The sequence below is a fragment of the Bubalus kerabau genome, chromosome 16 (assembly GCF_029407905.1).
Source record: "Bubalus kerabau isolate K-KA32 ecotype Philippines breed swamp buffalo chromosome 16, PCC_UOA_SB_1v2, whole genome shotgun sequence".
Lineage (NCBI taxonomy): Eukaryota > Metazoa > Chordata > Mammalia > Artiodactyla > Bovidae > Bubalus > Bubalus kerabau.
The window spans coordinates 74,016,980-74,042,946 of NC_073639.1; the positions used below are offsets into that span (position 1 = coordinate 74,016,980).

At 56.2% G+C, this 25,967-nt stretch overlaps 2 protein-coding genes across 3 annotated transcripts in view; one reads left to right on the forward strand and one right to left on the reverse strand.

Annotated features, from left to right (window-relative positions):
- LIMK2 (LIM domain kinase 2) overlaps window positions 1-12,670 on the forward strand; it is a 54,549-nt gene extending 41,879 nt beyond the window's left edge. For both annotated transcript variants that reach the window (XM_055549554.1, XM_055549555.1), the window contains 13 exons: window positions 199-308; window positions 839-1,027; window positions 2,163-2,268; window positions 2,554-2,750; window positions 3,821-4,007; window positions 4,742-4,828; window positions 5,452-5,583; window positions 5,837-5,893; window positions 7,296-7,361; window positions 8,229-8,403; window positions 9,078-9,133; window positions 9,907-10,064; window positions 11,234-12,670. In XM_055549554.1, the coding sequence (XP_055405529.1) occupies window positions 199-308; window positions 839-1,027; window positions 2,163-2,268; window positions 2,554-2,750; window positions 3,821-4,007; window positions 4,742-4,828; window positions 5,452-5,583; window positions 5,837-5,893; window positions 7,296-7,361; window positions 8,229-8,403; window positions 9,078-9,133; window positions 9,907-10,064; window positions 11,234-11,378 (1,665 nt within the window). In that variant the 3' untranslated portion in view covers window positions 11,379-12,670. The remainder of the gene's footprint in view (window positions 1-198; window positions 309-838; window positions 1,028-2,162; window positions 2,269-2,553; window positions 2,751-3,820; window positions 4,008-4,741; window positions 4,829-5,451; window positions 5,584-5,836; window positions 5,894-7,295; window positions 7,362-8,228; window positions 8,404-9,077; window positions 9,134-9,906; window positions 10,065-11,233) is intronic.
- Window positions 12,671-13,764: 1,094 nt separating this feature from the next.
- Window positions 13,765-24,496, reverse strand: PIK3IP1 (phosphoinositide-3-kinase interacting protein 1). Its single transcript, XM_055549557.1, has 6 exons — window positions 24,289-24,496; window positions 23,240-23,356; window positions 23,037-23,156; window positions 21,972-22,166; window positions 21,798-21,876; window positions 13,765-15,359 (listed from the first exon to the last, which is right to left on the reverse strand). Exons 1-6 carry the CDS (start codon window positions 24,371-24,373, stop codon window positions 15,155-15,157), a joined length of 801 nt encoding a protein of 266 aa, XP_055405532.1. The 5' UTR covers window positions 24,374-24,496; the 3' UTR covers window positions 13,765-15,154.
- Window positions 24,497-25,967: the final 1,471 nt, after the last annotated feature.

Here is a 25,967-nt window from a genome sequence, read left to right on the forward strand (position 1 = left end):
CGACAGAGAGGCACCAGTCCAGCCCTTTCCCTGGAAGCTCTGGGATGGGTCGGGGGCCAAGGTCAGCGATGACTGGGCAGGGATGGTCTGTAGACCCCCTGATGGGAGGCCCCTCACCCACCCCACCCTCCACCCCAGCAACAGCGCCAACTCATTTCCTCCCCACGTCTGTCCACCCTTCTCCCCACCTGCCCACAGGTGGCCGGGGAGTTCAAGTACCACCCAGAGTGCTTCGCCTGCATGAGCTGCAAGGTGATCATTGAGGATGGGGACGCATACGCCCTGGTGCAGCACGCCACTCTCTACTGGTAAGATGGTGGCACCGTGTCCCTGCTTCCCGACAAGGGTGGCTGAGCGGGAGGGGCAAGTGGCAGTGTGAATCGTGCAGAAGGACTGCTGGGGTCTCAGCGCGCTGATTATATTTCTGTCACAGCGATGGCTCTTGACCAGCTCTGAAAGCTGTGAGTGAGATAATGAACGTCTCTGCCCTCTCTCCATACCTACTGGGAGAATGAGCATACTGCCCTGCAGGCCTCCCAGAGGGAGATGATGGCTGGGAGGGGACTCTCGGAGGGGGAGCCCAGGATGTTAAAGGCAAAGGCCCCTTAGAACTCACTCAGCCCAACTGCCTCAGTCGACAAAAAAAAGTCAGGCTGAGGCCCAGTTCTTACCTTGAGTCAGAGGCAGAGAACCCAGCTGCTCATTGTGAGCGGCCAGCTGGAATCGGGCAGGGCAGTGAACGTGGGGCTATGCACTCTGTCGCTGGAAGGCTCATCGTTGCCGGGGGCTTCCAGGTGGGGCTCCAGGATCTCAGCCCCCTTTCTGCTCCTCCCTGCAGTGGGAAGTGCCACAACGAGGTGGTACTGGCACCCATGTTTGAGAGGCTGTCCACGGAATCCGTCCAGGACCAGCTGCCCTACTCCGTCACACACATCTCCATGCCAGCCACCACCGAAGGCAGGCGGGGCTTCTCCGTGTCCGTGGAGAGTGCCTGCTCAAACTACGCCACCACCGTGCAAGTGAGAGAGTGAGTGCCTGGGGTGGGGGTTCTGAAGCGGAGCACACAGCAGGCCTCGGAGCCCCAGCATCTTAGCAGAGCCCTGCGTCCACATCACGTCTCTCCTTCCTGGGCTCACTGTGCTGTCACCACGCCTAGGCCCTGGCACTGACTGCCCTCATCCCCCACCATGACCGCTTCCCGCCAGATACCTAACACCAGAACCGCTCACCTTTCATGGGTCAAGTTTCCATCATGTTTGCTCTTTGAAATTATCTGGCTTGGTTATGTTTGTTTATCATCTGTCCTCCTCAAGAGTTCCCTGTGGAACTTAGTCTGGTGCATTGCTGCGCACCCAGGGCCTGGAAGCAGTGCCTGGCACATAGTGGGTGCACATGGATTGTTGTTTCATTGGTTGAGTGAGTGAATGGAGGAAGGAGGAGAAAGAGGTAAAGACTCCATGCTGTGTCCAGGCTGGCGACCGGATGGGGAAAGGGTCTGTCCATCTAATACCAGTCGTGAGGCACTGTGGCTCCCAGCCCTGTAGACGGTGATCATGTGCTTACTGTGTGCCGGGTGCTGGGTGCTCACAGCAGAAGGGGGTCCTGGGGCTGGGAAGTCAGAGGGAGGTGAGGTCTGCTCTAAGCCTGGAGCTGTGTTCAGGACAGAGGTGGGGGTCTGTGGCTGTGTCTGGTATAGACTGGGTGGTTGGGAGTAGCCAGAAGGGGCCTGTTAAGTCACAGAGAGCCTGGATCATGAGGACCCAGTGGGTCTCTTGAGGGATTTAAGCAGCAAGTTGACACGACCAGGGGAGCGTTTTAGAAGCATCGCTGCTGTGGAAGTGGGATGGGAGAGGGGCAGGCCTAGAGGTGCAGAGACCAGTTAGCAGGCTGATGCATGGAGCAAGAGACGGGTGTTGGTAACCATGGTAATGGAGCATTCTTCAGGACGTGAGGATTGGGGGGCAGCGAGGGAACTCCCGAAGCGGGGAGTGCCGTCTAGGTTTCTGGCTTAGGCCTCTGGGTGAGTGGGGTGCCTTTCACCGAGATGGGGTGGAGCCTCTCCCTGAGTGGCCTGGGCCTTGGGAGCCCTCCCTGCACAAGTGAAATTGGTCAGGCTGTCTTTAAAGATGCCTCTGCCCTGCCTTCTCTCTTGTCTGGTCCAGGGTCAACCGGATGCACATCAGTCCTAACAACCGCAACGCCATCCACCCTGGGGACCGCATCCTGGAGATCAATGGGGCCCCTGTGCACACGCTCCGCGTGGAGGAGGTACCTACCATGTGTCCTGTGGGGAGCGGGGGGCGGACCGTGAACAGACCCTCTTTGTCTTGCCACTGAGCCTGTGAGCACTGGTGACCCCCTCTGTCAGCCTGGCTTGTTCCCAGGGCAGCAGGGATGGCTGGCCATGTCGGGGAGTGCCAGACTGTGGGCAGAGGGCACGGTGTGGCCAGTGGCCGCCAGAGGCCACAGCGGGCTCTGGTCCTCTGGCCTGATGGTAGGTGGCCCACAATGGGATGCCCTGCGGGGCCTGCCTCACACCGCTCCCGGCTGCAGGTGGAGGACGCCATTAGCCAGACGAGCCAGACGCTGCAGCTCCTGATTGAGCACGACCCCGTCTCCCAGCGCGTGGACCAGCTGCGGCTGGATGCACGGCTCTCTCCCTGCGCGCAGAATGACAGACACACGCACACCCTCAGCCCCCTGGACACCAAGGAGAACCTGGAGGGGACACTGAGGAGACGCTCCCTGAGGTGCCCCGTCCCGCCCTGGCTCTGTGCTGCCCCACGCCCAGCTCTTGGACAAGTGGAGCTGGCTCTCTGAGGCCAGCAGAGTTAGGAAGGGAGCCAGCTGGCCGGGAGCGGGCAATGAGGATTGTGCTGACCCAGCGCCCCCCGAGGATAACAGTTCATAGCCAGGGCCCATGTGTGATCTGACCCAGCTGTCTGCCAGCTTTCCCTAGAAACCAGTGTAGTTGCTAAGTCATGTCCGACTCTTTGCGACCTCATGGACTGTTCCCTGCCAAGCTCCCCTGTCCATGGGATTTTCCAGGCAAGAATACTGAAGTAGGTGGCCATTTCCTTCTCCAGGAGAAGCCAGAGGGTCAGGCTTTGTCCACTGAACTCTGAGCTGGGCAGGAGGCAGCAGTGCTGGATCCCAAAGGGTGGCAAGGCCTGTGGGGGAAGCGTAGGGTGCCGAGGCTGGACACGGGGCACAGATAAGTGTAGATAAGGACATTGACAACCAGAAAGCAAGAGATGAATGCACGAGGGGGGGACCAGAAGTCCCTTCTTTAGGAAGTCAGAGTGACAGTCACCAACCATTGCCTGCTCTTTAAAAATGTCATAAGCAAAGTGGCTTCTTTGCTCTAAAAATCATACGCGCTTATTAAAGTTCAGGAAATACAGGCAGGTACTACAGAGATGTCCCATTTGCTCATGTTTTGGGTGGTAGTAGGCTGTTGCTCTAAGCCAATCGGGGCTATGAATCAGGCAGACATGGAAGGTGGTGGATTCCCATCGATCCATCGACCATGCTGCCAGCTGGTGGAGTCTAGTCCCTCACTCCGGGTGAGAGGTGCTCAGGGTTCCCGCTTTGCGGGTGATTTTCCCATGCTTACATAGACTCCGGATGTCTGCCGCCCCCAGACAACACCTCTGTCCAATGTCAGAGTCCCCCTCCCTCGTCCCAGCACCCTGACTGCAGAGGTTGGAAAGACCAGGGTGACCCTGAGGTTCCTGCCTCCAGGCTTCCATGCTGGGTCTTTGAGGGCTGCCCTGTCCCCACCCTCATCCCTTCTCCTCCTCCTCCTCCTTCTCCGCAGACGCAGTAACAGCATCTCCAAGTCCCCTGGCCCCAGCTCCCCCAAGGAGCCGCTCCTGCTCAGCCGTGACATCAGCCGCTCAGAGTCTCTGCGCTGCTCCAGTAGCTGCTCGCAGCAGATCTTCCGGCCCTGTGACCTGATCCACGGCGAGGTCCTGGGGAAGGGCTTCTTCGGGCAGGCCATCAAGGTGAGCGCCAGCTCTGCCCCTCTGCCCCCCAGCCCTCGCACCCTCCTCTGGGGATTTTCATTACTTGCCCTCCCAGGCCACCTGAAGGCAGCGTTGCTGCTGGTGTGAGCTTGGGGGACCTGGAGCCCCGGGTGGGACAAGGTTGACTGTGGCCCCCCCATCTCTGGTCAGTGAGTGTTTCTAGGTGCCCAGAGGCCTCGGTGTGGGAGTGGCTCCTGCCTCCCTGCTGAACAGTCTCGGGGACTAACCTCTCTCTCTCTCTCTCTCCTCCTCCTCCTCTGCTGAGAGCTGGGAGGGGGGGTCAGGTAAGCCATGTGTCTCAGCCTTCGGGGCCATGGGGCTGGAGAGCTTCCTCCCAACCCCCCCAGCTCCCTGGTGCATGTCTGTGGCACTGACCCTCTTGCCCCCCAGACTCCTGTTCCCCAAGAGACACGCTCCTGGGTCAGATGACCAGAACCCTTGCTTGGCTTGGCAGCACCCCTCCCCCTGCCTCCCCCCAACACGCCCCTTTTGTGGGTTCTCACCTCTTCTCCATGCATGCCCAGCTCTCCGGGGAGGAAAGTGTGCTCCCTTCTGAGGCCCTTGCTGTGTGTTCCGCACTTGAACTGTCAGTCTGATCCGGCTGATGACGTCAGCGTGTCCTCCAGGGCATGGGATGGCCAGCGACAGATTTTCGCACAGTTGCCCAGAAGGGCCTCTGTTCTCGGCACTAGTGACAGTCGCCCTCCTTTTAGGTGACGCACAAAGCCACGGGCAAGGTGATGGTCATGAAGGAGCTGATCCGCTGTGACGAGGAGACACAGAAGACTTTTCTAACTGAAGTAAGAAGCGGGGCGGGGGCTAGGAGTTTGTGTCACTGTTGAAAGAGGGAAATTGATACTAAAGAACGACTTCAATCCCAGCTTTCAGCACCAAAAAAAAAAAAGATGTGAAGAGGAAGCTTAGTTTGGAGTCGTCACTTTCTTTCTGCCTTTCTTAAGGCAGAACAGACCATTAGAGGAATGTCCCTGCCCCGCCCTGTAAATGACGGCACATTATTTGTACAAAAAACACTGAGGACAGCATGAACTGGTACAGTGAGCTGTGCTTCACGGAGCTCGTGGAATGGGGGGTGAGCGCAGGCGCTTTGGAGCAGCTCGACGCTGGACATCCCGCCGGGTCAGCCTGGCACCTTGGTGTCCTTCCCCGCTGCCCCACAGGGTGCTGCCCTCCTGGTCTCCACCTCACTCTGGGGCCCTGCCTCTCCAGTTCCCCAGATGTAGCTCCTAGAAAGGCAGGGTCCCAAGCACGAGGCCAGGGAGGCTGTCCCCATCCACGTGGGGCTTTCTTCCCCAGCACCCGAGACAGGAGGGGGAGACACGGGGCACATGTGTCATGCCGACTCCCCGAGGGAGGGGGTGAGGAAGAAACCGGGCCCCGCCCTCGTGGCCTCCCCGCCCTGCAGGTGAAGGTGATGCGCAGCCTGGACCACCCCAACGTGCTCAAGTTCATCGGCGTACTGTACAAGGACAAGAAGCTGAACCTGCTGACGGAGTACATCGAGGGGGGCACGCTGAAGGACTTCCTGCGTAGTGTGGTGAGCATAGCACCCCCAGAGTCCCTGAGGGCCTTGGGGGGTCACCAGTGGGGCCCCTGTGGCACCACTGCTCTGGAGCCACAGTGATCAGAGAGACCCGCTGATCTCCCTTTACTTGCCTGCAAAGGGCCATTTTGGGTGGGACTGGGCACAGGCAGGGAGGGTTTACCGCAGAACACGTTGACCCACGGGGCCTGGACCACCAGTAGAACAAGGCCCAGTGGCCTCTGACGGGCCTTCCTCCATCCTGCAGGACCCGTTCCCCTGGCAGCAGAAGGTCAGGTTTGCCAAAGGCATCGCCTCTGGAATGGTGAGTCCTGCCGACAGCCCTGCCAGCAGAGTGGGTCTGGGAGGAGCTTGGATAAGCATCTGCTGAGGCTGGCGTGTAGGTGCTTAGTAGGGGTTAACAGTGACCAGAGGGGCTGACATTGAGGAGGCCAGAAGGAAAAGGCAGGCACACACCGTCTTGGAGGCAGGTGGCACAGGAGAAGGGTGGGCACCCCCTGGGGAGGGGCGCCAGGCAGGTTGGAAAGAGTTCTGTGGGCGTGTGAGCAGCTCCAGGAGCCCAAGGGAGGGAACCGGTGTTGCGGGCAGGGGGGCGGGTTTCTGCGTGGGAGGGTGGCTCAAGAGCCAGAGGTGGAGGCCTGGATGGGGAAATAGCAAATACAGACTGGTTTGCACACATGAGGGTAGGAAGAGGGAGAGGTTATAGTGAGAGCGCTAAGATAAGATGCGGCACATTCACACAGTGGAGTATGACTCAGCCACGAAAAGGGTGAAATTAGGCCGTTCGCCACTATGGACGGACCTAGAGACTGTCACACTGAGTGAAGTCAGTCAGACACAGAGACACAAATATCATATGATACCGCTTATGTGTGGACTCTAAAACAATGGTACAAATGAGCCTATTCACAAAAGGGAAGTGGAGTCACAGATGTAGAAAACAAACTCATGGTTGTCAAGGGGGAAAGTGGGAGGGATAAACTGGGAGGTTGAAATCAACATATATACACTACTATATGTAAAGTGCGTCACTGTTAAGAACGCACTGAAGAGTACAGGGAAGTCTCCTCAGTACTCTGTAATGACCTGTATGGGAGAAGAATCTAAACAAGAGTGGATATGTATATGTGTAACTGATTCATCCGCAATACACCTGAAACTTCACATAGCATTATAGATCAACTACACTCCAATAAATTTTTTTTTTTTCCTAAGTGAGAGCACTGAATGCTAACCAGTAGACCACAGGGAAAGTGTGGACAGAGAGGGAAGTGTGTGTTGGGAGCACAGATCAGCTGGGCCAGGAGGTGGCCACTTCCCCTCTCACAGCAGGAAGGATCCAGGGTGGCTAAAGCCAGAGACTGGGAGGGGGTGGCCTAGCTCTGAGTAAAATAGGTTGGGGGGTTGCTCACTGGGCCCAGGGAGTCAGGAACTTCAGGACAGAGCAGCGCCTAGGTTGGGATCGGCGAACAGAGGCTGCTGGGCAGGAGACGGCAGCAGGGAGAGGGGAAGCCCTTGGCCTTCTGTTGACACTGGGATGAGGAGTGATGGCAGGAGGGCCCTGGAGTCCAGCTTGGGTTCTTAAGCTGGCATGGGGGGTGGGGGGTGTCCTGGGGGGAAGAGCGGGTTTTGGAGCCCCCGAGTCTCAGAGTCATCGTCTAGCTGATTGACTGGCCATGGGCCTCAGCTCCTACCTCTTGTTCCAGGCCTATTTGCATTCCATGTGTATCATCCACCGGGATCTGAACTCGCACAACTGCCTCATCAAGCTGGTACGTGCCCCCAGGGCGGCCCTCCTGACTCCCTTGTTGCCAGCGAGACTGCCTGGCCCCTCTGGCTTTAGACCAGAGGTATCGCCTCAGGCTTCTGTCTTCTGGGGGATCCCCACACATGCAGACAAACCCCACCTCCTCCCAGTAGCAGCCTTTGAAATCCTGTGGTTGGAAGGGACTTGAAGTTCCTCAGCTGTTTGTAGAGCCCTGTCACTTTTCCTGGTTTTGCCCCGTGTTGGGGGAAGCAGCTCCCTAAGGACCCCATTTTGCAGCTGTGGCACCTGAAGCCTCAGCCCGAGGCTACAGAGCTACTAAATTCACAGGGACGGGTTTGAGGCCAGCCTCCCTCTCCTCTGCCGGTCAGCTCTGCTCGCTACAGTGTTACTCCTGTTGACTTGCAGTGTAGCTTCCTGGGTGTCCACTCACTGGCCCTGGCCATGCCCTCTGGACTCACACCAAACAGTCTTAATCCCTTTTCCACATGACTGCCTTGTAGCTATTTGAAGAGCTTATCTCCCCTTCGCCCCCCACCCCCACGGAAGGCCTGTATCTTGTCTTTTTCTCTCTTATCCTGGTTCCAGCTTTAAATCTTTCTGAGAACAAGGCAGGATGAGAAAAAAAGCAAAACGAAATCCTCTGTCCTGCCTCTTGGGTTCCACTCTCCAGGTCCCAGGGCCTCTGCTGAGAACACCCTCTAGGTCTGGGGGTGTCTGCCATGCAGAGAGCGCAGACTGAGAAAACAAACACCACCCCGTACATCAAGACCCCCCTTGGTCATACGCCTCTTCTCTCCTCCTCTCGGGACTGTCCCGTCCCCGCCCGGTCGTCCCCCGCCCCCCAGGGCTGACCTGACCCTTGTCCTCTCAGGACAAGACCGTGGTGGTGGCTGACTTCGGGCTGTCACGGCTCATAGTCGAGGAGAGAAAGAAGCCCCCCGTGGAAAAGGCCACCACCAAGAAGCGCACCTTGCGCAAGAGCGACCGCAGGAAGCGCTACACGGTGGTGGGGAACCCCTACTGGATGGCCCCGGAGATGCTGAACGGTCAGTCCTGACACCCCGGAGGGGAGGTGGGGCCACGTCTCGCAGCAGAGCCCCAGGGCGTGTAGACCAGGTACCCGAAGCCAGGGGTGCACGGTTTTCATCCCGTGCCAGACTGGACCTCGAAGACGCCTCCCTCCCTGAGATCAGGCCTGCAGGCTGGCTGGCGCCCCATCCGGGGCCCACGCTGAGGTCTGACCGCGGTTCCTGTGCCCCACGGGGTAGCTGAGCGCTCAGGCGCTTTACTGCCTGTTCTCACTCCGTGCTGAGAACTGAGGTGTGCTGCCCCCTCGTGGCTGAGGCACAGACCAGCCGGAGATGCTGGCCGGGCCTCTTGAGCCAGACAGGGTTGTGAGACCGCACAAGTGGCCCGCTGCAGCCGTTTCTGAGGTCTCCAGCCAGAGAGTGCACAGGAGGCAGTGCCAGAGTCCAGGCGCATCCTGGCCCAGTTCTCTTTCACTGTCCCGTGCGGCTTCACCCTGGGCAGTGTTGTTTCATGAGACCTCTCTGAGGCTGACTGGTTTTCAGACGGGGCCTGTCCCCACAGCCTTAGAGGCACCCCCACAGAACCTCTCCTAGCCCTGGCTCTTGGCTCTGACCTGACCTGGCTCCAGACGCAGTGCAGAGCAGAGACGGGACCAAACCTAACAGCCTGCTCTCCTGTGTTTTTTGCGAAGGAAAGAGCTACGACGAGACGGTGGATGTCTTCTCTTTTGGGATCGTCCTCTGTGAGGTGAGCCCCAGCACAGAGACCAGGCCTGAGGCAGTAGACCTGGCAGCCCGGCCCCCGCAGTCGGAACGGGGGCTCCTCCTCCTAAGATGTGTAGTGCCACAGAGTCAGCAGGAGCAGAGGACCGTGTCGGTTATCACCGGTCTGTGGACACGTTTGAGTCTCACTGTTTTTAAAAGTATCGTTCACTCTAACAGAAATCAGTTGAGCATCTACTGTATGCAGAGCCCTGGGCTGGCAGCAGAGGGCTTCAGACATGAATCAGATCCAGTGCCTCCCTTCTGAGGGCCCGATCTCCAGCACAGGGCAGGGCGGGGCTGTGTGGAAGCCGCCCCTCCAGAGGCTGGTCAGGGGCGTCGTGCTTCTGCGCTGAGACTCCTCCAGATTCTCTAGTCTGGAGACAAGCCTGCATTAGCAAGATACGGAGAGAAGGGAGGGGGCAGCCCTCTCAGCTGGGTTTTTACTTCCTTCCTCTTCTGTTTATTTGACTGCCTCTGGCCTTAGTTACAGCATGCAGGCTTCCCTCGAGGTGCAGCATGCAGGCTCAGTGGCTGCAGCACACGGGCTTAGTTGCCCTGCAGCATGTGGGATCTTAGTTCCCTAACCAGAATTGAACCTGCGTCCCTGCATTGCCAGACAGATTCTTAACCACTGGAGCACCAGGGAAGCCCCTGCCTCCCGCTTCTGACCATCCCTCCTGTCCTGTCCCCGCACCAGCACCCCCCTCCCCCACCACGTGGCTGCACCGTCCCTGACCACTGTCTCTCCACCTGCAGATAATTGGGCAGGTGTATGCAGATCCTGACTGCCTGCCCCGAACACTGGACTTCGGCCTCAACGTGAAGCTCTTCTGGGAGAAGTTTGTCCCCACAAACTGCCCCCCAGCCTTCTTCCCCCTGGCAGCCATCTGCTGCAGACTGGAGCCTGAGAGCAGGTTGGAGTCCACGCCCCTTGCTCAGCCCGCATGGTCCTGGGATGCTCACCCCAGTCCTCAGCCATCGCCAAGCCTTTTCCAGGCGTGGGGTGGCCAAAGCCTTGAGCTCGCAGATGTGGCCATCAACCACTGAAGCCACCTGACGACCCTGACGTGTCAGTCAGCAGGGAGGGAGACAGGGGTTTTGTAGCAAGTGACCCAGAGACAGCGTTAAACTTTAACAGCAGGAAATTCACCCAAACCTATATACCATGTTAACAGTGTCTTCAAGTTTCCATATTCCCATGTCCAAACACATTTTTTTTTATATAGAGTTATCTTAAGTAGAGAAAAGTTTGACATTTCGCTTTGCATTTTTGTCACTACCCAGTATTCCAGATTATCATTTCTGGTGACTGTGAAATTCACTAGGAGACTGTAGGAACATACATGCGTAGATGTTCAGGTTTTTCCAGTTTGTCCTTACAGTAGGTATTACAGTGAGCATCTTTATGCATTAGCCAATTTTTTCCTGTAACGAAATCTTTTTAAAATTATCTTTAGTATATGAGAACATGTATTTAATATGTGAGAAAGCGACAGATGCTATGGAAAAAGGACTCAAGCCAAGCAAAAAGGGTTGTTCAGGGTGCAAGTTACCATCTTTAAGATGGTGCTCAGAGTAGGTCTTGCCAAGAAGGTGACAAGACGTTTAAGCAAAATTGAGGAGGAGATGGGGGAATGGACCTGAGCTGTCTCCAGGGCAGTAGGAGCCAGGCATTCTCTTTCTCCTTGGGGTGAGCTGCCAAGACTGTGAGAAGCCCCTCCCGGGGCAGATCCCATTGATACGGAAACGACTTTCAGTCTCAGGACTGAAAGGATCTTTAAAAGGGCACTTAGTCCAAACCTACCTGTGATTGCGTTTTCTCTGAGACCTGAAAGGGGCTTTTCTTCTCCTGGACTTCATTTTCAAGCTGCCCCTTTGAGCCAGACCCACCTCTCCCTGTGTTACCACCTCTCGTCTTTGCAGCAGCCTGTGCAGTCTATGACCTGAGGCACACCAAGGTTAAGGGCTCGCCCAAGGTCAGACACCCAGGAAGTGGTGGAGCCACAGGCCTGGGTGCCTTCTTTGCCAACTCACTGCCCGCCCCTACCCCCATGACTCACCTGTCTCCTCCTCCTCTTTCTAGACCGGCATTCTCCAAACTGGAGGACTACTTTGAGGCACTGTCCCTGTACCTGGGGGAGCTGGGCATCCCACTGCCCACAGAGCTGGAGGTGCTGGACCACACCGTGAGCATGCAGTACGGCCTGATCCGGGACTCGCCTTCCTAGCCCTGGCCCAACCCCCTTCCGGGGGCATCCCCCAGCCAGCACTGCCCCCTCTGCGCCCATCCCTGCTGCGGGCAGGGCCGGCCAGGCCTCCTGGGGATCGGCAGCTCATTCAGAAGCAGGACTGGCCATCCTCCTACGTCCCCGGAGGCAAGTGGGCACAGCACCAGGGAAACGTCCCCACAGGTCCTGGAGCCTGGTTACTGTCTGTAAATCCAACACTCGCCTGGAAGCTGTGAAGAAAACAAACAAAGCCTGGTCCCCTGAGCCAGGAGGAGTCTGTTACTCGTGACCACTCGGGAGCGCCCTGGCAGTGGATTCCCAGAGGCCCTTGCTGACACTAACCAGTGCACCCTGGACCTGCTGGGCAGGCTCCTGGGTGCACCGCTGGCAGGCCCTGACGCCTCTGGTTCGGCCGGTGCAGGAGGACTTCTTGTGGAGTGTGGCAGAGAGTGCGGCTGTCCGAGGACCGGAAGCGACCGCAGTGCTCCCTGGCCCTGGCGCGTCCCGCCCTCCCCTGGGCAGCATTGAGGAGTGGGCTGTAAAGCGTCTCCTGGTCGGTTTGTGGTGGGTCCGGCCAGGAGTCAGGAGCAGGGCTGGTTTCTGTTCGCCTCCTGGGCCCCGGGGCCCCATAGGCTCGAGGCGGAGCCTCCACTTGTGTTCTCACACTGAGCTCTGGACTGGCAGGGAGCTCGTGGGCGCGTCCCTCCTGCCGGTGACAAGCAGTCACCCGCAAGCGCAGGCGGCGGCCAGGGTGGAGAGGCCCCGCCCTCTCGGGAGCCCTGGTGTCCTGGCTGCTGTCCTTTGCACACTCACATGCGCTTCATCCAGGAGCCCAGGCTTGTGCGGGGCGGGCTCTGGAGGACACTGGCTAGTGGAGGCCCAGCATGTGGGGTGTGGGGTGACCCTGCACCATATTTGCTAAGTGAGGAGTGGGTTTGGGAACTTACTGCAGCGTGTGTGGTTGTGCTGGGGGCGGGGGCGGCTGGGTGATGCGGGAGAAGGCGGTTGCTGTTCAGACTGTCTTGGTGTTGTACCTGTGGGGGTGATATGTGAAACGCTGTACATAGATAGACCTGATGAGCTGCGGGACTAGGTGTTGCCTCTGGCCAGTCTCCCCTTGCTGTTGAGGCCCTGCTCAGGTGTGGAGTGTGCGGGCCCTCGCCCTGGGCTCCCGGCAGCAGGGAAGCCAACATCGTGCGGCTGGTGCTGCCTCGGTGGTCCCCGTAGGAGTGGGGGTGGTGGGCCCAAGCCGGGCCGTGGAGCAGACCAAATAAATTAAGCAGTTAACATGACTGATGGTGCAGAGAGTGAGAACATGACTTGCGGCCTGGTTCAGGGAGAATCACATGGAGGCTTCACTGGCCACTTTGAGGCGCCAGCCATGTGACCCCACAGCAGGGGTTCGTGTGCTCTGACCCCACCTCCTTACACAGACACCCGCCTGCTCCAGGGGACGTGTGCAACCCACCGGAGGCAGCCTGGCCTCGGGGCAGGTGACCTGCCGCCTCCCAGCCACTCCATCCCCTCAGGCCCGCCCTCCGACATCCACGCACTCCCACTGCCCAGCCGTCCCGGAGTCCTCTCTGCAGGGCTGGGTGCCACCTTAACAGAGGGAGGAAGTGTGTGCTCGTCACCCCTGCCCCTGGTGTCTCCTTCCAAGAGCTCGAGGGGAGACCTGTTTCTTGCATCTGCACACGGGGCCTGTGGGGTGCCAGCTGGGCCAGGTGATGCGATCTGGCTCTTGGGATCCTGGGCACAGCACGCATCCACAGACCCACAGGTGGTTTCTCCCAAAGCTGGCTGGAGTCAGGGCCAAGATCTAGTTCCTGAAAAAACACGTGCTAGGGTGCCCCTTGCTGACAGCAGTATAGAGTCGTGACTGGATACAGGTAGAGGTCGCCCTGGGTGTTCCTAGAGGCTAAGAACCTGTTGTGAAATCCTTGCTAAAAAGCCCCCAAAAAACTGCCATTGGTAGCTTCTGCTGGAGCTCTAGGAGTCACCCTGCGGGGACCTCCCTCGGCCCAGAGCAGCTCCTGGGAGCCCATCACCCTCTGCACACCCATCCCTCCTTCGGCTGCTGCAGCCGCCCCATCCCCCAACCCTGTCTCCAGCCCCTCCCTAGCCTCTAAAGAATGCTGAGGGGGAGAGGGTCTGCAGTGACTGGCTGCCCCCCTGCCATGCTGCACAGCCTCTTTCCTGCAGCTTCAACCCGAGAGGCTCTCCTGGTGACAACGCTCCAGTTACCAACCACCTGGCCGCTGCCCCTGGTGTGGACCAAAGGAAAGGACAGACAGCGGAGCTCGCCCTGCAGGTGTTGACAAGGTAATCAAACACTTCCCAGCTTTTAAGGAGGAGTGTCCTGACACCCCACAAGAACTTGGCAGTATAGATTTTTTTTTTTTTAATGTTGAGTCAAATGCAGAGCAATTTCCTGCGCTTTTATTCGCAGGTGTCAGAATGAGGTATATAAAAACATGTACACGGAAATGCTTTTATAGAAAAGTAGAAACCAGTAATGTTTTCTTCTGCATCATGACCAACAAGAGACCCCCCAAGGCCTAGGTCCCTCAGCAGGTGACTTCTGGGGACAGCCTGCCCGAGAGACAGGGCCCCACAAACCCGGCCTCCGTGAAGGGTGGTGGCAGGGCTTTGGGAAGGAAGCTCTGCGGACAGGTTAGCTCTGCTCAGGCCCCCGAGTGTGCCATCAGGGCCTTGAGGCTGACCGTGCCGGTAGCTTCCTCTTCAAACCTTAGCATCACGCCCTTCAGGCCCCCTCTGTCCAAAAGGCGTCAGGAACCCTAAGGTCCCTTCCAATAGGTCTGTGATTGTTTCACAAGTTAGGGGTCGTGACCCTCACCCTGCTTCCCCACAGGAAGGTGCTGGCTCCTGAAGCCTTCTATCACCTCACCTCTAGGCCGGTCTCCAGGGTTAACCTCTGAGCAGCAGCTCACGAGGCCCTGCCCGCAGCATCATTCCTGCAGGTCAGCTGGCTGCTGTCTCAGCCCTGAGGAATGCAGAGAGGTCTCTGTGCACCCTGAGAGGAGGCTGTCGGGGGTGCCCCGGGCCCGCTCAGGTCCTGGGGGCTGAGGCAGCTGCGATCCTTCGCCCTCCTCAGTGGAATGTTCAGTGCCGTTCTGCCCTTCCTCTCCTTTGGGAACAGAAAGAGCCCTGGGGCCCTGGGCCCGGCCCGCAGTCCTCAAGGCACATCGCTGCCAGCAGCCTCTGCCTAGATCCTGTTCTCAACCCACAGTGCTGACTTTCGTACAGACTCATTTCCATTTCTCAGAAATGGTCAGTAGGGGACTGCGTCCCAAATGCTGAAAAAACTAAATATGTTTTTTAAACACCGCCTCTCAACCTACGTGACCAGAACTGTGAATAACAGCACACGCCACTGAGACCCACAGCGAGCACGTGGGGAGGCCGAGGCTGAGGCCACCTTGCACAATGAAGCAAAGGGGAGCTGGGGGAGCCCCCTGTCCGTCCCTGGTTTGGTTCCGGAGCACAGGAAGCCCCTGTCACAGCGCTGCTGTGGGGGCTGCTGCTGTCCCCATCTGTGGGAAAAACCCTGCTCCACAGTTATGGAAAGAGAGCCTTGGCAGGACCCTACCCAGCCTTGCTCTCAGCCCACAGTGCCACCTGCTCCCGTCTTCGGGTTCAAACAGAAAAAGTGGGGGGTTTCAACCACAACAGAAAGTGTAGATCCTCCCAGCTGTGGGGGGGTAAGTAGTCCCGCACCAGTGTCTGCAATGGGCTCCTGCCCATCGTGGCGGGGCTCAGGCGCCTGGAGTGCCCGCCTGGCCCATGAGGGGGGCACTGCCCTCCTGAAGGTCGACTGGAGTCTGGCTGGCGTGGACCACAACGGTCTTCTCATCCACGATCTCGCAGGTGGGGTTGGTGAAGGCAGACAAGGGCAGGGTGATCCGCTGCAGCTCCCGCTCGCACACTTTCTGCTCGTGCTGGGCTTTCAGGTCCTTGCCCCTGGCAGGAGAAGAGAACAGAGTCAGGCTGTACCTCCCGCACGGTCTGCTCCTAGGCCAGCACCCTGAAGCTCGGCAGGGGCTGGCTGCAGTCACAGCCAGGCAGGGCTGTTCTGCCAGACTACCTCAACTCAGCAAGGAGCCCCTAAACCTCGTCTGTGAGATGGGGGTGACAGGAGCACGACCCTCACTCAGCTGCAATGGGGCTAGTGAAGATGGTGGGGACGAAAGAGACGCTTAAAGCAAAACAGAGTTTTGCTTTTTCAGCCTGAGGCACCATGGGATCCAGAAAAACCCTCAGCCCTCACCCATAAAGCTGTCCAGAAACTGACCTGACCATCCTGTTCTGAGATGCCTCATCCAAAAGTCTCAGAAGGTGTGAGCTCTGACTGGAAATGGGAACCATCCCCTCCCCGGAAGGTGTGAGCCCTGGCTACAAAGAGGGACCATCCCCTCCAAGCACAGTGGGCAAGGAGCCTCTGCGGGCTGCTCGGGTCGACGGGAAATGGACACAATGATCATGGGACCCCTGAGTGTTCACAGGCCTTCTCCTGGTACTTCGTGACCCAATCGGGCTGAGGTGTTACCCCATTTTATTCACGTGAAGTGCTCACTCCATGCTGAGGGCTTGACGTGCATTACCGTACTTTATTCTGAACCCAAACAATTAGGTGTTATCGTTCATTTTATAGATGAGGAAGTAAGTCCAAAGAAGCTGAACTCTCCAAATGACATGGTGGGCTCAAGCCCAAGTCTGTTGGACTCAGGCTGATGCTCAAGAGAAGTTCTGACCTTATCAGGGTCACCCCCACAAAAAGGATAGGGCAGGGCCTCACCCACCCAGTCTTCGGCTGCACATGTCGGGTCCACCCCACTGGACCGGCCACGCCCAGTGCAAGCCAAAGGGTGTGGTGTGTGCCTGGCACATTGCACGCCAGAACCCAGGTCAGCATCCTTAACACAGCAATCAGACACGGCTCAGCCGTCAGAGGAAATCTTCCCGGAAGGAGCCCATCCCAAAGAGGCCCTGAAGCAAGCAGCTGATGGATGACCTGGTGCGGCAAACAGGCCTGCCTCAGAGTCCCCAGGGAGACAATCGAGAGCAGACAGATTACACAGCTATCGCCCAGGGAGGTGCAAGGACAAAGGTTTCCAGAGTCACAAACGCTGAGGACAAGGGCGCTGGAGGGACAGGAGCAGGGGCCTCCTAATTGCCTTTAAATTAACCAGTTCTCCACCCCTGGAGCAGCCCAGCCTGGGCTGTGTGACACGGCCTTGGGGAGCCTCGGTTTCATCATCTGTGAAATGGGAATGATACCTGACTCCAAATATGATGATGAAAGTGAAAGTGGAGTCACTCAGTTGTGTCTGAATCTTTGCGACCCCATGGACTGTAGCTTACCAGGCTCCTCCGTCCATGGCATTTTCCAGGCAAGACTACTGAATGGGAAAGCATTTCGAAAACCATGGGACTGCTATAAAGCTCACAGGGGGCTGTTGCGATTTGCCCTGAAGGTGATGTGACTCACCAGGCAGTGTTATCTTAATCTGGGTTCCCACAGGAACTCTCCTACTGGACAGCCAGGGTGAGTGTTGTTTATGTGACCCCGACCACTGCCCTCCGCTCTAGGCCTTAAGCTTCATCATCCTGCAAAACGGGGAGCCAGACTTGAGAACCTCCAGGGCCCCTAACGTCCTGTGAGATCCTGAGCATGACGTGTGCCCCGCACACCCCTGCTCCTCACTGTCGGGTCACAGACGGCACACCTATGCCCTCATGCCCCCGACTCGCCCTGGGTGGCCAAGTCTCTGCGTGTAAGCCTTGCAGCTCCTGCCCATCTGCATCGGGCTCCCCGAGCCACAGCAGAGGAGCTCCCTGAGCCCCCGGAGGGGCTGAGGAGGGCCACGGGGACACGGTTGCTTGGAGCAAGCGCACCCCCACTCACGGCCCGAGGTTCGCTCTGCCTCTGGGCACTTCTTGGTCACGGCTACTGCCACATAGAAGAGAACACCTCTACCTCTGGCATACAACAGAAAACCAGTCTGCCCACGTCAGGAGAAACTTGAAAAGTCTGGATTTAATTCTATTAAGGAAGAGTCCCTTGGACTGCAAGGAAATCAAAACAGTCAGTCAAAGGAAATCAACCCTGAATATTCATTGGAAGGACTGATGCTGAAGCCCCAATACTGTGGCCACCTAATGTGAAGAGCCAACTCGTTGGGAAAGCCCGATGCTGGGAAAGATTGAGGGCAGGAGGAGGAGGGGGTGACAGAAGATGAGATGGTTGGATGGCATCACTGACTCAACGGACATGAGTTTGAGCAAACTCTGGGAGATAGTGAAGCACAGGGAGGCCTGGTGTGCTGCAGTCCACGGGGTTGCAAAGACACACGACTGAGCGACTGAATAACAGGGAGCCCACAAACAAGCCAGCAGAAAACCAAAGGCCATTTACAAAAGCAGCAGAGTATGTGCCCAGAGCCTTGTGCCAAGGCCCAAATTTCAAAACCTAAGGGGCTGGAGGAAGAAGGAAAGCAGGAACTCATGCCTTCCAAGGTCCCACTAAGGTGCCAGGAAGTGGTCTTCCCACCTTCCACCCTGAGAAGGGCCACCTGTGCACCCGCTGGATGCCGCACCCTTTATACGTGCGTCATTTTTGTCTCATTTCCACCCAGCACTGCGTGTCATCCACATTTTACAGCCAAAGAAACTGAGGCTTTCCTCACCTGCCTCCTTTACCAAGCATCTGGCTGTGGTCAGCCGGGCTGTTGATAATGGTCAGGCTACGTCATACACAAGTCTTGGGGGGGAGAAAAATCAATGTGGATTAATGGGGCAGAGCTGAGCTTGAAGCTCAGCCAAGGGTAAATGCAAGGAGCAGGTGCCGGGACAAGTCTGGATGGCAGTCTCTTCCATTTTGAAGCCTCAAAACACACTCAGCCCCACATGCCCCCTGCTAACGGCGCCTGTGAGTCCTAGAGGTGCCATGGCAGCCCCCAGCTCCTTCTGGGGTCTCAGAGAGGCCACCAGCATGGCTGTACTGACCGTCAGGCAGCTCAGCCCCTTCTCACCACCTATGAGGTGGGGGGACATCCAGGCTGTTGTCTGACAGCCAAGAAAGAACAAAAGACTCATTCACTAACTCAGTTCCTCTCCTGGGTGGGCTGAGGCGTTGACTGACAGTTTTCCCCTTGCCTTTTAATCAGAGCCAGAGCTCAGACACTGCGCTCGGGGCAGTGAGCTACAGGCTGGCCACCTGAACCAGAAAACCAGGATGGAGGCCCACCAGGCTGAGCCCTTGCCCACTCCCACCTGCCTCCCTTCCTCCCGAGAGGAAGCCTGGTGCCTGCCCGCCCCTCCCAGCCAGGGGAAAACTCCCTCCCATTAGCCTCCTGGCCCTTGGAAGGGTTCAGGGCTTGCAGCAATTCTATCCTGACTGCTCCAGGGTCAGGCCTGGTGACCGGGCTGGCCAGAAAGCAGGAGTGCACGGAGCTGCTGTCTGTATCTGACATCCTCCTGCTGGGTGGTAGAGGCACCCAGGACCTCCTTCAGGCAACACAGGCTGCCTCAAATTATTGCGTAACTCTGAGCCACTGCTCTCGTCCCCGTCAGAAGCGGCGCTGTGCCACACTGCTGCTCAGGACACGCTCTTCAAGGCAGCCAAGGTCAGGAACACCAACTGTCTGCCCAGACTACACTCATTGGATCGTCACAACAGACCTATGCGGCATCTACTAGGATCTCTGTTTCAGGGACGGGACAGCAGAAGTGGAGAGGCTCCACCATTTATTCACGCAGAGGGCGGGTTTGGGGTCTGAACCTAGTACTGCCTGTGGCCCACCAAGTAATACCGTCTTTAGGGAACATTAGAGCTGGGCAGCTCATCGCTAACCTGCCCCCATGCTATTTTACACATGAGGGACGCAGAGAAGGTAAATGACTTGTCCAGTGTCACACCCAGAACTGCTCACAGTTCCAGAACCAGGTCCTGGTTCTTTTCACTTTTAAGCCCAGCTGTTATAGTTTGAAAGTTTCTGTTTTATTTTGAAAGGTTCTGTGTGTGTTCACCCAGTCGTGTCTAACTCTTCTGCAATCCCATAGACTACAGCCTGCCAGGCTCCTCAGTCCATGAGATTTCCCAGGCACGAATACTTTGCCGTTTCCTCCTCCAGGGGCTCTTCCCAACCCAGAGACTGAACTTGGGTCTCATGCATTGGCAGGAGGATTCTTTACCACTGAGCCACCTGGGAAGCCTGCACTGTCTTATGCACTCCAAAGCAAATTGGCACGAAGCTCCTGAGCCTTGCTGGACTTTTGGGAGACACTGGCAATCCTTATTGGCCATGTAGCTTGGACACACCGCTGAACTCCTCTCGGTCTCAGTTCCTCACTGTGAAATGGTGTAAAAGTGGTCCTTCTAGTGTGGTCCTGCTGCTTTGGTGCAATCGTCAGGGAAGAACACTCAAGTGGGTCTTAAGAAAGTCTAGGTGGCTGTGGTGGTTATTTAACCTGACTGGTGTTCTGCCGTCTCCATGTAACAGTTAAGGGTAACCTGGGGTGGGCATGGGTGTGCATGGAGAGGGGGCACAGCTCCACGGAACAGACAAGACAAGGAGGTGCAGAGAAGTGGAAGGACCTGCACTCCACAGTACTTCCAGGACACTGTTCTGTGACTGGGGAGAGAGGGGGCTGAGCGCTTGCCTCCAGCCCACAAGCCGTTTCCTGTGGGCTGTGCTTGGGGCACTTTTGCTGAGGAAAGGGGTGGTCCCGTGGTTAGAAGTCTGGTGACTTGGTGCCTCACCCTGAGATTACAGGAAAGTAAATATAGGCTCTCAGGGCGCTCCCGTGACAGCCTAGAGGAGCAGATCTAGAAGCAAAAGGTGTGGCTTCCTCCTCCGGCCTGAGAACTGAGCTCACGATTAAGGACGTTTAGCAGTCAGTTCAAGCACCTGGAGCCCTGGACACTGTCACAAGACCGGAGGCAAGCCCAGTGCTATCCAGTGGCTGAAGAGGAAATATTTCAACAGCTAGACTCAGCCAACACGGTTTGGGTCCGAGCTGCGAACTGTAACCAGGGCCTCCCCATCATTCCCCCTAACTCCCTGAAATGACAAACAGGTGCCCCTAAACCTGCCCCATCCACTGTCGTGCTGAGGGCAGCAACCTTATGCTAGGGGACAGGAGACCCTCTCAGGTCAACACTTCCCCACTCTCTGAACCTGTGCTTCCTGAATCACAGAAGATCAGAGAAGCGATGGAGCCTGGAGAGCACAAGTGCAGTGTGTCCACATTTTACAGAAAAGAAAAACAGCTATGGTTTACGGATCTCTTTCTTTGGGCCAGGCAGTCAAGAGTCTCAGCGACAGCCGTGCCCTGGAGTAGGAAACAGAACCACCCTGCCCAAAGTCACGCAGATTGCTAGTCACTGGCAGGACTGAGACTTAGCTCCACCGAATGCTAGGTGTGTGACCTCAAACAAGTCTCAGTTTCCTTATCTGTAAATATCATTGGCCTTATCAGGGGTGATTGTGAGGACTGAGTTAAAGCACACATATCATTTGAAGCAGTACTTGGCCTTCAGAAATACTGCTGCTTTTACTGTTATTATTGTTACCAATATGTCCCCTTTTCCATCTGTAAAATGAGACTGACTACATCACTCTAGAGACAACTCGATTTTATTTAATACTAGGTGACCCACTGGGGCTGTGGTCCTCACCACTGGAAAACGCAGGCCACTACATCACTTCCCTTATAGGAAGCCTTCCCAGACCACAGAAAAGAAATATCACAGATACTCAGGAATGGAAGTCAAATCCCCTGATTTTTGCCCAATGTTTTGCAAATAATCTTCCCAGAGTCAACCAGGGCACAACTTGATTATCATCACGCACTCCAACTTGCTTCCTTCCTCCTGTCCTAGAGGAGATCCCACTGCTTATAGCTCAGGACATTCAAGCCCCAACTGCAAAAGCAGTGGCTGGGAACCTTTTCTAGGAGCAGAATTTTATAACTCACAGAATTCAATCTCCCAGTCCCTGCAATGAGAGCCCAGCCTCATTTCTGAAAGGCCACCCGGTTCCACAGCAGACATGCTTCCACACCAGACAGCAGGGAATGTCGGTGTCAAGAGAGCTGGATGTGACTCCAGCCACTCCCAGGCTGTATAACCTTGAGCAGGTTACTTCACCCTTCTGATGAAGGCCTCCTCACCTGTACAACGGGGAATAAGAATCCCTACCTCATCATGCTTTCTGGGTGATGAGTAAACGCACCAAAGAAGAGGGTTTGTCCAAGGCCACCTGGTGAAAACTAGAACCAAGTCTCTGCATCCAAGACCTCACTTCCTTTACAAGTAAGAATGCCACAGAGGAGTCTGGTTTGACTTTGTGTACCTTCCTCTCCTCTCTCACCGAGCCCAGAAAAGAAACTACTGACCTCTTGTAGGTGTAGCCAAGGACAATTCCAGCTCCAGTGACGACGATGATCACCATCATGGTGATGCCCAGCACGTAGCCTGCCAAGGACAGGACGCAAGGTTCCATTAGCTCCACCCCAGATAATCAAATATTTCTCCTTGAATTTCACAAGGACAGAGGCGGGCAGTCATACCCAGTGTTCCCAGGTCCTTCTTCTCCTTGGAGTTCACCCGCACCCGTTGGCTGATCCCAATCACTGGCTGCACAGCTGCAGCCTCGCTCCGGGCAGGCAGGGTGTTGGCAGGAGCAAACACCTCATCTCCCCCTGGCACTTCAGCAGCCTCCTCAGTTTCTGTTGTGGAGGTTGGCAGGCCCTGGGAAGTGGTATCTGAAGGTGAAGTGGGAAAACAGCTCTCATCAGAGAGTGGCCTGAGTTTGGGGGAAGCTGAGTGGGCCCACCTTAGAATGCACTGTACACATTGAAATCAAGACCTAGGGGCAAGATCTGGCCGAAGGCTGGACCACAGCTGGAACAAGACAAAGAAGGCTGTGAGAATGGGCCTCACCTGCCTCCCATGTCTTCATATTCTCAAATTCTTGCCGTCTTCCAAGGCCCAGCTCAGCTCACCTCCAGGGGTACCCCCTCTATGCCAAGAGGCGATGCGTGACTCCTCTAAACAGCTCGCATTTGCTGAGCCCACGCTTTATGCCAATCCCTATGTTACATGCTAACATACCCCATTTAATCCTAGAGAATCGTCCTTGGTGCCCTGGGAGCCACAAGCTGGACTCTAGAGTCTAAGAAACATGGATTCAAATCTGGACCCTGCCACTGCCTTTGGTAAGTCGCTGAACTTCTCTTTAATCTTAGATCCTCCAAACTGGGTGCAGGGGGGTTGTGAAAGAGTGCCTAGCACACAGCAGAAACTACACAAACCGGCCCGTAAACACCGAGCTAAGGGCGTAGACCAACGACACACTTCGCCGGAGCTCCCCCAGCGGCGTTCCCGGCGCGGAACTCGGCCGAGGGGCGGGGCCTAGCCGCCCACAGTTGTTTACTAGGAGCTCGAGGAGAATGAGCTCATTCCGGGCGGCGGCGCCGGCCAATGAGCTTCGGCTCCCGCGGCCTGGAGACAGCCCTGGCCAATCGGACGGGGCGGGGCGGGGCGGGGCGGGGCCGGCCGGTGTGGCTCGGCCGCACGTGCGCCGCGGGTGTTGCGACAGCTCCTGGGAAGCCCTGGGCGCGGGGTCTGGGTACCTGGGCAGCGCAGGTCCTCGCAAGGTCGCTTCTCGGGAGCTCCAGCCTCGCCGCTGACGTAGCACCAGGGCCCGCGTGGGTCCTGGTCCGGGTTCCGGCAGTAGCTGTGGTTGCCGGCGCCTGAGAGGGGAGAGAAGGCACCATGGGTCGGGGTTGGAACACGGCCTCTGCCCGCCCGCCCGCCACCCGGGACGGGCACTCACCCGACTCTGAGGCAAATGCCAGGCCGCTCTGCGCGTCCAGCCAGTTAAGGCAGCTGTGGCCCGGCGCGGGGGAGGGCTGATCCGCCCGGTACAGGTGGCCGTTATCCCAGAAGCAGCCTATGAGGAAGAGGAGCCCCCCGACAGGACACTGAGTGGCGGACAGGGGAGCCCGGGCCCACCCCTCCTGGGAGACCCTGCCCTCACGTGGAAAACCCCGCCTGCCTCTCTGGGCTGTAGTGAGGCCGGAAAGAGAAGGGAGGGCGGGCGAGTGAAGAGCCCCTAGCCGGTGCCCGGCCCCCTCTGCTCAGTGTTGGCTTTTTTCTTTTCTTTTTTAAGCCGGAAAGTACTGCACAAGTGCAAGGGGTTGTTGCTCTGGAACTTGTGACCACTTTGGAGGAAGGTGCGGGGGAGCCCTGGGTTCAAGACCGTCTGTGGAGACGGTGGGAGTTTTGGGTCAGGGGGCGGCAGGACTCCAAATCCATCCCTGGGTTGTCATTCTATGTTATATGAACTCTGGTGCTCTTGTCTCCGTGGATGAGGCCACACTTTCACAGGCAGCATTCCCTCCCAAGAGAATCCTACAAAGGCCTTTATATCCAGTCAGGCTTAAAAGAGAGCCTCAAATGGAGGGAACCTGCCTAATTGCTGCCTGGATGTGACTCCAAACTCCCACTCCCCTCAGCAGGAGGGCCGCAGGAAGGGGCTGGGTAAGGAGGGCAAGCGCTCTGGAGACAACCTGCAAAGCCCCCCAAAAAGAACAGGACGTAGGGGTGGGGGAGGTGAACCTCCAAGTTCCATCCACTCATGAGCCACCGGCAAGAAAAAGAAAAGAGAAAGTGGTTACTTGCCTTTGTTCTTAATGGCAAAGATGGAGCTGCAAGCTCCAGGCAGGGAAAGGAGAAAGAAAAAACAAAACCAACATAGCTTTCATGGGACAACAGGAAGCTGCTACAAGCTCTGTTTCCTGTCGTGGTCCTTCTTGGAAAATAGGAAGCATCACCCTTTCTGCTTCATTAAGTTGCTGCAGAAAGGAAAGATTGTAATCTCACCTCCAGATCCATAGGCTTCTGCCAGGAGCATGTTGCTGACGAGGATTGTTCGCACCCAGGCCAACAGCATCCTCACCTCCTTCATCCTGCAGGTGACTGACCAACCAGAGTCCAGCCGGGGTCCCCCTAGGCGGTGGCTCTGCCTCCCGTTCCCAGCCTTGCAGTCAGACCTGCTCTTGTTATGTGCTTCTGGTAAACAGCCTCTCTTTAGAACTGGGAGCTTCCAGCAAGCTTGCTGCAGCGAGGTGGTTTTTTTATTTTTCCGGCTGAAAGGCGCCCCCTGGGTCCTAAGCCTCCTATGCCATGCTCATCACTCTGCCCTGAGTCAAGAGAGGAACTCAGTCAAGGGGAGAGAGGAAGAAAAGTTCAGGTCGTGCTTAGCAGTGGTTCAGCTTGAGACATGCACTGGCTGCATCCCCGGGGCCTTTCATCTCTTGTTTACATTTGTGTGAGTACATAAAGAATAATTTTGTCAAGAGGCATCTCTGGGGGTTGGGGGCTCAGGGAATTTGGAATTATAGTCAGTAAGGCAGAACCACTTAGGGAGAACATATTTGCTACACAACTTGGAGGAACTCAAGACTGGATGGGACACAGATAAGAGAGTCCAGGTGGAAGCAGCTCTTTATACCCATTCTTGAAAAAAAGAAAAGGGCCTTGTGGTTTATACATGTTTATAAACACTGACTCTCTCTTTTTTTTTTTTAAACAGTGTAACTTTGCCAGAGTCAATATCAGTCACATTCTTTTGCTTCTCTTTGGGGCTTGGAGCGTCATATATAGTAGGAGCCCACTAGGGGTCTCTTTAGTTGGAAAAATATGCCCTGCAGACATTGGGACATTTGCTCAGCTGTGTTTAATAGCCTGGCCTTTCTACCAGCCATGAATTCATATAGAGGAAGTTAAGGAAAATGGTTGCCCTTTCCCCACCCCCACCCTGTGGGAAATCCATCTGCAGCAATTTATATCCATTATTAAACCTCACCACATCCATACACCTGAAACCTTTTGGAGTTAGGCAACACGGCCCTCTTCCTGCTGGCTGGCAGCGCCTGTTCCCAGGCAGCCTCAATAAACTGAGGGATGGAGCAGAGTGATTCGCCAAGACTACCTTGTGACTCAGGCGAATCTCAAAATAGAAATGGGAGACAGTCTCCATCTGAGGGCTTGCATCTTGCAGGCAGTAATTTAGGGAGGAGGGGAACAAAAAAACTTTACTACATAAGTTTCAGAAGTTTTCTCAAGGAAGAAAGCTAATGTTAAGCAAACTAATGTGAAGTGAATCTGAATTCACTCAGATTCAGACGTGGAAAGGGCAGAGAGATGAATTGAGTTGACTCTTTGTAGAAGTTTGGTGACACTGGGTTCCGTCCATCCATCAAATAAGACACATTGCTTTGTTTGTGCAATTGCTCTCCCATCTCTACACAAGCTTCTGGTCCTCTGACTCCTGACTTGGACTGGGAATAACAGACATAAATACACAGATATGCCAAATTTTTATACTTTAATAATTCTAACATATTCAGGGGTCTTTTTAAAACACTTTTAATTTTACAAAAATTTTAAGAACCTCCTATAAGTACATGTTAGATAAGGTTCTGTATACTGAAATACTGAGAAGATATCTGTGAACAAAATATTTGAAATATCTGCCTTCATGGAGCTTATATTCTAGT

Excerpts from the sequence above, each read along its gene's own strand:
- PIK3IP1 (XM_055549557.1), bottom strand. The coding sequence starts at position 24,373 with ATGAAGGAGGTGAGGATGCTGTTGGCCTGGGTGCGAACAATCCTCGTC. Across the intron at positions 23,357-24,288 it reads AGAAGCCTATGGATCTGGAG|GCTGCTTCTGGGATAACGGC; the intron begins GTGAGATTACAA and ends TCTTCCTCATAG. Across the intron at positions 23,157-23,239 it reads GGCATTTGCCTCAGAGTCGG|GCGCCGGCAACCACAGCTAC; the intron begins GTGAGTGCCCGT and ends CTCCCCTCTCAG.